General features: G+C 40.7%; 1 protein-coding gene across 2 annotated transcripts in view; it reads right to left on the bottom strand.

Annotated features, from left to right (window-relative positions):
- Positions 1-73: 73 nt before the first annotated feature.
- dagla (diacylglycerol lipase, alpha) overlaps positions 74-10,454 on the bottom strand; it is a 24,568-nt gene continuing 14,187 nt past the window's right edge. The window contains exons 14-22 of one of the 2 annotated variants that reach the window (XM_088370476.1): positions 10,289-10,369; positions 9,596-9,738; positions 8,819-8,887; positions 8,664-8,736; positions 8,328-8,533; positions 7,934-8,060; positions 4,663-4,832; positions 3,943-3,960; positions 74-3,254 (exon numbers count right to left, since the gene is read on the bottom strand). In XM_088370476.1, coding sequence (XP_088226602.1) covers positions 2,210-3,254; positions 3,943-3,960; positions 4,663-4,832; positions 7,934-8,060; positions 8,328-8,533; positions 8,664-8,736; positions 8,819-8,887; positions 9,596-9,738; positions 10,289-10,369 — 1,932 coding nt within the window. In that variant the 3' untranslated portion in view covers positions 74-2,209. The remainder of the gene's footprint in view (positions 3,255-3,942; positions 3,961-4,662; positions 4,833-7,933; positions 8,061-8,327; positions 8,534-8,663; positions 8,737-8,818; positions 8,888-9,595; positions 9,739-10,288; positions 10,370-10,454) is intronic. The other variant, XM_088370477.1, reaches the window with a different exon arrangement.

Here is a 10,454-nt window from a genome sequence, read left to right as displayed (position 1 = left end):
TACATATTGCTTAGCTCCGTTGACTTTATCTTTCTACAGAGTTGTAATGTATTAAAAGAAACAGGAACATGACCATGTTTTTTTTAATTTATTCCATAACGGGCAAGTTCAGTAAGAGGAGGGATCACATACATTCCCATTGGGGGTAGGAAGCAAACCAGATAAACATGAAGACAGACATTGATGCAAATATTCCTCTTTCTTTATGGAACATTTTGTAAAATCTTCCAAGAGTTTCAATAAATAACTTACAGATCATATATTTCTTGTGTTATATGTCAATATTGATATTTTAAATATATAGCTATCTTCTTTTTGTTATACTGTTGTTCTCTATGAGGCTATTGGAAGTATCCTTTTTTAGCCATCTGCATAAATAATACACACAGGGGATGGTGCTGTACACATCATGGCCAAACAGTGCTTTGACTGGTTGCAGGCTTCATTGCTGAATGGGTTTAGAACCCAAGAGTATTTGTGAGAGGGAAGAGGGGCTGGCAAGATGATCTGTGCAGTGACAGATTGTAAACTGGCAAGATGTGAGATGTTCTGTGAGTTACAACTCTTGTTCCAAGCAGATCATGTTGATGACTCCAGCCTAGGCATTCCACCAACGGTCATTCTGCAGAATGTCTCATCACAATGGAACATTCGTAAATGTGCCGTGGCCGAATGTTAAATACTTTCCCACTTGGACAGGAAAAAAAGCATAAATGCACAACTTCTGGGAAACCTCTTAAAAAAAAATACCCCCCCAAAAAGATTCAAGATAAAGAATAAAAAAAACACCAACATCAGTCTGTTGCAAGGGCATTAAAGATATTACCATCAAATACAGCAATAAAAGTGAAACCATTTATCGTAATAAATAACACAAGTAGTAAACCACCCGTTCACCTGTTACACCCTCGGTGATATGGAAGATTGTTTGCCACGTGTAGAATTGACACCGGCTCATTTATCCAGGAAGTCCCACCCAGAGGAAGAGCGGGGTGAACTCCATTAAAGGGAAGCAAACACCTGATGTCCATCATGTCTGAGAGCACCTTGAGAACAAGTGATGAGAAGCCTGGTTTGGATTTCTTTGACATGATGGCAGCATTTGTCCTACTGAAACTGCAAAAAAACAAAAAACGCAAAAAAAACACGAGAACGGTACCGTCTCTAGGTAAGAAAGAAAATTATGAGCGAGGTGGTTATTGCGGCTTGAAGGTTGACACAAATGAGCAGTGGTAACAGGAAAGCCATGCCGGTGTTTTCCCTGTGGTGTGTAACAGTCTCCATGGGAATGACAGGGCTGGGACATAAACATAGCTCTTTGTGTTCAAATAAAGTAATAAACATATACAAAAGTACATCTGAGAAATACATTTGGCAATATCAAGGTATTGAGCAAAGAGGGGGTACTAAGCAAACATGATTTACCTAATTGTCAATCCAAGTGGCTTAGTTACAAAACCCTCTTTGAAAAGAAAGACAAAAGAACTTTCATGCACTGTAAAGAGTAACCAAAAAGGCTTAAAAACATCCATAAGTGTCTGTAATAACGTCACAATCAGCAAATGTTTTAAGACACGACTTCAACCACCCACACCATCTTTTTCTCGACACCAACTCCGTATAGACCTGAGGAACATTGTGTCACGTCTTCACACTTCTACTAACCGACATACTTCACATTCCTGAATGAGCAATGAAAAATAAAATGCAGAAAGAAAATATGCTGCTGAGGGTGCAGGAAGTAGGAGAGCACATCAACCCAACCTAAGATGATGCAAACTAGCTTCTTCTACAGTGTTAGCTTTTGAATCCCTGCAAAGTTAACGTACGACTCTCTCTTTTGTAGAGTCAAGTCAGGGGATGAACGTATGCTGAAATGTACCATGACATTGTTTTGGAACGATATTTGTGAAGCTACAGTTGTTCATTTCCACCCAAAAGCAGCACAGCCCCCTGGCATGCAGAGAGGTATCTTCTTTGTAGTCATTGCAATAGTGCGAAAATGCTAGAAGCATCCTTTAAGGGGGGGAGGACACCTGAAGAATGGAAATTGTTTGTGAGTCGGCAAGTCAAGCTTTGTCCTTATGTGACTACATACATTCCATGACCATCGCATGCACATACTGTGATTTTTTTAAATTTTTTTTTTATTTAAATCTTGGGTGTCTGTCCCTTCAATTGGAGTAAACAGTTGTTTGAAGTTAGAAGACTACACCATAGAGGACAGAGTGTTCTCCTCAGGACAGTGGATAGGGAGAGATGTCCGTAGAGATTCGATGGCGGGAAGAGCACCCTCACCGGGTGAAAGGTCATTGAGTTCCTCAGATGATGAAAGAGGAAAGGAAGGTGACAAGGAGATGCCCGAAGAGGGGTCAGCAGATCCAGCAAAAGTGCGTGGGGGTTTGGGGACCAAGTTGGGCTCCAATGTTGCCCTGGCCAGAAGCCGCTTGTCATCCGGTTCATCTGCCAAACACTCCACATGGCCTAGAGAGCCGCGTCCCGACTCCGACTCCCCATCAGACAGATCCATTGGAGGTGAACTGCTGCCATCTAGTTTAAATAGAGAGTCCAAGTACTGGGCAAACTCCAGCACTGTTCGGCTGGGGTTCCCATTTGATAGCTGGGGTGGTGGCGGGGAAGTTTGCCGTCCAGTCTCCGTGCCAAACTCCCACTGTTCTTTGTCGCCATCCATTGCTCTCGAAGCAATTTGTGGACTGCGGGGAGCTTCAGGGGTGCTACCTGGGCTGTAGATGCCCGGCATCTCTTCCACATCAGGGTCAATTTTAGAGTAGATGTTAGACTCTGCGTCAAAAGGCTGAGGGGAATAATGTCCACTGTAGCGAGGTGTGGCAGGGGAAAGCTCTATCGAGTACTCTGGATTAGACACGGGGTCCAGTGGCGTAAAGAAAGGCCCGATCTCCCCCATGTGTTCTGGTGTGGCCTGGCAGAGGCAGTCAGCTGCCAGCAGTTCAGTGCGAGAGCTGAGAGACGGATTCTCTTCAGGAATCGGGGCATCCAAAGGGAACGGGAGGCTACTAAGCATCGGAGAACCTCTAAGTGCAGCAGAGGAGCGCCTGGAATCCAGGCTGTAGACCGATTCAGCGTCTGACAGGCTTTCCATGACAGCCAACGGAGCTTTGCGGTCCCTAAGCTCCACAGTCAGGCGCTCCCGTGCTCCACGCAACACTACGGGCACTGGAGGAGGAGGGCACTCAGAGAAACCATCCAGAGATATTTCGGACTGGGCACAGGAACTAGAGGAGAGGATGAGAAAGGATAGGAGTGACAGGGAAGTAGGACTCGCAAGGTGAGATTGGCATCAAGAAAATATCAACTACAATTGGGAGGGTTTTAAGAAGGGAAAATGGGCGATGGTTTTAAAACATACGTATACAATATGGACAAAGGTCTTGGGACATAACACTTGGTCAAGGAGGAGTGGGACTTGCCCAACTGACTCTGAATGTCAAATGCTACAGCAGACTTGAGAGATTTGGAGCATTTCTGTGTTTCCAACAAAGGCCCTTTGAGTGGCCACGATGACGAACTAGAAAAGAATTTGAGAGACTCTTATTGGTTTTCTGGATTCAGAAATTCCAAGAGACATTTTAAATATTTGCATGGGACACTGCAAGGTGTTTATTTCCATTTCCACTTCCTATTGGTGTAAATGTCTCAATACATTTGTCCATATGACGTGTTTGCATACATCAAATTAAGTAAGCACCAGGGAGAAACACTGACAGGGGGAGGTCAGCATTCCACTGGGTGCTTCTAAAGCCAAAGAGGTAACATCTACTACTTCTATCAGAACACAGAACCAGAGGGGGACGTGGAGAGAACTGAATACTACCGTACGTTGTAACTGCACTGTGGTCAGACAGCGTGCATGAGAGAATGATGCACATTATGAAGGGTTAAGTGATTACATGCTTTCCTTACCGTAATAATGTTTTTTGTCTTTTTTGTTAACCAAACAAAACAGACAAGAATTAAAAGTTTGAGACAACAAAAGTAGAAATTAGTAGCAGTCTCAATGCCAGTTTGAGAATACGTTATAAATAAACATACTTTATGGTGTTTACTGAAACTATTTAGAACCCATGTTAAGATATTGTGCTGGGAAATCGTTTTTTCCCTTTATATCTAGACCAAAAGGTCGCTTTGGTTTAAGAAAAAAATGTTTTTACCTCCCAGTTTTACTTCCATATACGTTGTTAGCTGTGAGCATTTTGCAATTTTGTTCTCTTGATTGTATTTAAATCAGTTTCAAGACAAAGTTGCACAAACATTTCAACGATCATGTGATTTTGTTTCGTTTTATGTTAATTAGCACCATTAGTGAGTGTGGTAGAAAACGTCTTGCTCGTAGACATTACATAGAAAGAGTCGGAAAACTAACAGATTTAATTGAATGTTTAATTTCTGGAGACCCTGCGACTTGTATAGAAACAAGTAAATTTTTCAAAATAAAATAAATTCTTAGCATCACAGCAAATGATTTAAATATTGATTCAACATGGGGACAAAACCCCAATTAACTAGCAATAAACTGCCAACTCACAAAAATAAATATTGTAATTTTACATCACTTCCAGCAGGTTATAAAGGACACTGATTATTTTAGACTGCAACACATCCACTCCGGTGCTCAATACTGACCGAACACTACTGTTCCTGCGGTGGTGGTGGGTGGTAGCCATCGGCTGCTGGGCTGTCGCAGATGCAGCCATGAACACATTCTCAGCGTTCAAGTCGACTTCTGTCGGGCTCACCATGATCTTGGCTGCAGACAGCAGAGCCGTCTTTCCCTTGTTGTAGTTCTCCAGTACCTGTTACAAACACAGCGGTATACTCGTGACTAGGAGCATGGCAAAAAAAAAAAAAAATTCAAACTAAACTCAGAGAAAAGGCGAGGATGAACATCAAGCATACACATTATGGAAGTCCACAAAAACATCAGATATCACTCAACTAATACTATTTTTATGTAACTCCACAGTAAATACAGGACCCATTATAATGAAGTATTGTTAAAATTCATAATGTACTTTATGGTATCCTAAGCTCAATGAGCCTGGAATAAGTACTCGCAGAGTTGACAGATTTTCTAAACAAATACAAAAAGTGGAATCAGTGATCTCCACTTTACCTGGATAGTTTGTGTATGCAATCTTTCTATATTTAACTGCAGATACTGTAAAACATCTATCGTGATAGTACATAGTGGTTGAGATAAATGTAAGTGCGAGCTAAAGGTGAGCTTACACCTACTCTAACTGACATTAAACACCCACAGTGGAGTCATGGCTGCCTGAGGAAGATTCACACAAGTTTCACAGTTTGAGAGGAAATAGCAGTCCATATGATTGTAGGGTATGCAACTTACAAAACACAAGACAATCACGTGAGTACAGCAATTACACACACACATTTGTGGTTGGCTTTAATGGGTTAGAATACATGCTGGAGACACATTAGGTTCAAAGAAATGACTGGACATGCAAATGTGACAACACAATAAAAAATGATGGAAAGAAAGGTTTGAATGAGAGGTAAAATATCAGTCAAGGAGCATGTTTGCGAATAAAGGGAGGATCATTTGTACACTGGTGGCTACTGCCGATGGCTTGCTCATGGCAAGACTGCTGCTGTGCTGCCAAGAGCACAACACGGTCAGAAATATAAAAAGGCACAACAACGGTCTGAAAGCAGATCAAATTAAAATGACAACTTGATGCAGAGACAAACTTTTACATCTGCAATCCATTTAGTTACAGTAGATCTGCTTCAGTAATGTACATGCACATGATGACAGAATTACTAAACAGATGCATAGTCATCCTTTCGTCTGTTTATAAATGGCTCCCACTGTTTGAAATCAGGAAAAAAGAGAATGAAATGACGGAGTAGTAGCAGCTTAAACAGTAATTGTAAATGTGTGACTCTGAATTTTGAAAATACTGAGACAATTCAGTTCCCCGGAAGGAAGGAAGGAAGGAAGGAAGGAAGGAAGGAAGGAAGGAAGGAAGGAAGGAAGGAAGGAAGGAAGGAAGGAAGGAAGGAAGGAAGGAAGGAAGGAAGGAAGGAAGGAAGGAAGGAAGGAAGGAAGGAAGGAAGGAAGGAAGGAAGGAAGGAAGGAAGGGAGAAAAGTGTCTTGAGGGAAAGTAAGAGATGAGGAAGAAGGCACAGTCCGTGTGAAAAGGCATCACCATGGAAGCTTTGTGAACACAAAAGAAAATGTGTTAGCAGGAAGAAGTGGGGGAGTTCCATGTCACAGCACTTGAGCAGAGGCACAGAAAGGAGCCAAAACCAAAAAAACACACACAATTTAAGTTGTTAGCGGGTTTTACGCTCTACATAAGCTTGATGTAGTGTACAGATGAGTCACTTCTCCAACTGCAATTTCTAAGAGTCATTTGCTCACTGGAATGCAGCTATAATTTCTTTTCTTCCTCTGGAGACCTTGCCTAGACTTGTTGTTGCCTCCAGCCACAACTTTGTATGTGCAAAGGAGCCAAAATAAAGGCATCAGAAGTCAAAGATGTCTCACTGAATAATCTTGACCCCTTCAATGGTAGAAACATGATAAATTTGACAGTGTTAGAGTTATGGGAAAATGGTTTCATTCAAATGATTAGCATTTTGACATTCATTTTCGCAGCTCTGTGTATGTTGACGTGCACTGTTAAACACAGGTTGAATGAAAATCCTTAATGCTCAAAGACATAAAAGACAAAAACGTCAATCATAACGTTGGACACCATGCAACTACAGATTTCATCTTGTTGTTAAGGCTTATGTGATGTTCCGATCTTGATAGTATTTCTTGTCTTGGGACTCATTGGGTAAAAATGCAGGAGTGGGAATTGCAGTTATGCAACGGATGGTGAAATGTAAGTCTGGTTGGGTTTGTGGTGAAATACATGAATTGTCTTCAACTGAAAGAGTTGATGACTGGTGATGAGAGGGATTAATAGCATCCGTAAAAGGAGATGAAAAGGGAGAGGTAGGGAGGGACAGTGGTTCAGCCTCTGTGAGGGAGGTATTGCAAAATGGGTCTTTATAGGTGGTCATAAGGTGCGTCATGGGCAATAATGTTAAACTCCACTCCCAGAGTCGCCTGCTCAGACATACGACAACCTGGTTCCAGCACCTGCGAACACACCAGAGGTTTCGCATATAATCACATAGTGCTACGCTTCCATAAAAGTCTTTAAACAGATGTGCCATCACCCAAACCAACCATCACCTCATATTTAACTCCACAGGTATAAGAAAGGGCAAACCCCAGAGTGGTTTCTTCCCGTGCAAACAATACCTTCATACCAGGACAAAGTATCAAATATTGCCAGAGGACACCATAGAACCAACCGGAATAGAAGGAAGGGCTCCCCATGCTTTGCTAAGAGAGCAATGTGAATAAAATTCAATGACAGGAAAGATGAAGATGAACAATGGATAATTCACACATTCAATTCAACTGAATTTAAAGCACATCAGTGATTTTGGGCATACCAATGAATGGCGAGTTTTTTTTTACGCTCTATAGTCGGATACATTTCTGCGATTGCTTGGACATAAAATCTCTAATATTGTAAATTAATTCTAATACTAGAATACATCTTTATTTATTGTAACACATAATCAGTCAGTCTTGAATTAAAATTACCCCTCAAAGAGACAAAGAAGTCTCGATAGAAAATTATTACATAAAAATCGGGCTCTGTACTCACATGTGATACTCAAATATGCTGCGTCTTTGAGTGCATTCAAACTTTGAATAGCGGTAATAGTAATTAGTACTCTAAAAATGTTTTTTTTTTTCTTTGTTGGAGACCATCGAAGATTCTCTCCACTCAATAATTTGATGAGATCCCAGCACCACACCAACAAAGACAACTGAATCAGCATGCAGAGGATGAAAACAGACCTTGTTTAGACCCTCCATCACCATGTGAGGCATGTGTTCATTCAGCATGGCAGGCGAAATGATGACCTCATTGAAGGCCTTGTTGTCCCCCCAAAGAGCCGAGTACGTTGGCTCTTCTTGACCACAGCTACAGGAGAGAGTGAGAGAGAAACCGTTTTGTAATCAATAAGACAGTCAAGGTTGACTGGACATTGATCAATGTTTTTCTCGTCAACATTGGTGAGGAATGAATGAAGATTACAAGATGAGAATTTTACATACTATTCACAAAAAAAAGAGGTATAATGAAGAAAAAATAATAATAAATAAAAAAATTAAAGAAACAGTGAGTGGACTTAAGTATGACACAAAATGAAAAAATGCACAAATCAGATATCATCTTTCTCATTCTCACCAGGTTTCTGGAGGATGGTTGTGAACCACATGGATGATGCGACCAGGAGGGTAGAGGGGAGTCGAGGCTGAGAGGGCGATGCTGAGGTCACTTGGATGGAGCCACAGGCGACTGGGAGGTGCTGCTTGCTGAGACGGAGGATCCTCCTCCTCCAGTGGAAGCTCAGACTTTGGGACGCATTTAGTACCTCCCACGATGATCCTCCACTGTGGCAATACAAACTCATTATCTCAGCTTTGTGGAATAGTACATTTTGTCTTGGGCAGGGGCTTCTGAACTTTATGCAGTACATAAAACAATGTTTGCAAATCAATGATGATACAAGAAGAGGTGTACCTTTGGCTTGTTACTTTTTTGTAGAACTTCAAGCAGATGGCGACGAAAGCCCTCTAGTTGTGACAGGCCCAGTCTGGAAGACAACACCCACAAATGACTGTGACAAGTTCATGACTCCAAGGAGTGGATTTGCAATGCACAAATGAAGGCGATACCTTGGTACTAGATCTTTTCCTAATACTACAGAGGTGACAAACTCTTTGGAGTACTCCATGGCATCCTCACTGGTTGAGAAGAAGGGAAATAAATCATGCAGAAAATGGTTGAACATTACGCATTAACATTTATCAAATTGAATCAAATGCACTTCCAAATAACAGCATGGAAAGACAAACTTTTACCACGGCTGTGGTTGTTTTTAAAGTGCTATATAAATGAAGTTGAGATTAATTGAGAAATCTATCCGTGGGTCCACTTGCATCTTAACCGCTACTTGACGTTAGCACACAGGTAAAAACATCCAAGGTTGACTAAGAGCAAACATTGGACGATTCTAAGGTGGCATTCTACGAGCCTTGATCTGAATTTCATTGAACATCTGTGAAAGAGCAGAAAAAAAGAGAAGACACTTGGAGAAGGTTGCTTATGAACAATGGATCAATTGAACACCTGCTGGGAGGTGCAAAAGTCTCACTGAATTTAAGTAATTGCCTCAAAAGATTGAAATATTGAAAGATGAATTAAGTTAAGGGTACCATCATTTTTTGTTCAAACTTGTATTATGAGTTTTATTTTAAATTAACGATTCTACTGAAACAACTTTCAAAAACAATGTATGATTTTAACATTTTCAAAAACAATGTATGATTTTAACTGGTTAATTTGAATAATGTTTCTTAATTTATTATTATGATTAGTATTTTCTTTCTCTTTAATTTTGTCTACATGTGTATGTGCAAAAAAGATGGACGGAGGGAATGAGGGGGGCTTACCTAAGAAGGCCACCAGGAGGGGAGTAAGAGTAGCAGTGAAGTGTGGGATACTGAGGTCTCAGCAGGAAGGAGAGAATTGCAGCAGTCCCAGCACCAAGAGAATGGCCTACTATCACCAGTCCATAATGCATGGTGCCCTTGTTCTGTGAGAGATGGCCCCAATCATCACACTGGCACACTAATATGGGCCACCAGACTCTGAATACTTTTAATAATTATACATTGAAATTAGAATTGCACTGCAAAACAGAATATAAAGGATATAACTATAATATGGGTTGCTTAGTTTGAATCATTGTATTGAAAAATTGAATCTGGCACTGGAGCTACTTGTGTAATAGTTCTAAAATGATCCTCAATTATTATGCTAATATTACACTGCAAGTATAACCTCAGCGATCCATTTTGAGTGGGTTGTCGACACTCAGTAAAAAAAAGTTACATGTATTTGTATTCTGATTTTTTTTTTCTGGAATATACTGCTCTAGCAGCAAATTAAAGCAATTCTGTAAAACAAATAGAATGCAAAAGACGTCAAAGCTCGCAATAAAACGTATTTTAAAAGCCATGTAAAAATATCTCTGCATGTGTTTTGCAGAGGCTATATTCAAACTAATGTTTGTCACTTTTATCAAAGTGGTGACAACAGTTGAGAAGCACTTATCAACAATGCGTGTGAATGCGTCCATGTACCAAGTCTCTGCCAAAAGCTTGTGACAATATCATTTCCTGCTCCAGTTTCTTCTTTATGTACTCTGCTGAGTAAACCATCCCCTAAGACAAAAATTACAGAAGGATTAAATGTGGTGCAAGTACGGGCAAGAATCCTGCTGCACTGAGATTTTATTAAAAGAGAACG

Source organism: Syngnathus floridae, chromosome 3 (genome assembly GCF_059516105.1).
Source record: "Syngnathus floridae isolate MCC-2025c chromosome 3, RoL_Sflo_1.0, whole genome shotgun sequence".
NCBI classification, from domain to species: Eukaryota; Metazoa; Chordata; class Actinopteri; order Syngnathiformes; family Syngnathidae; genus Syngnathus; species Syngnathus floridae.
Note: the sequence above shows the minus strand (reverse complement) of the source record. Positions and strands in the feature narration are given on the sequence as shown.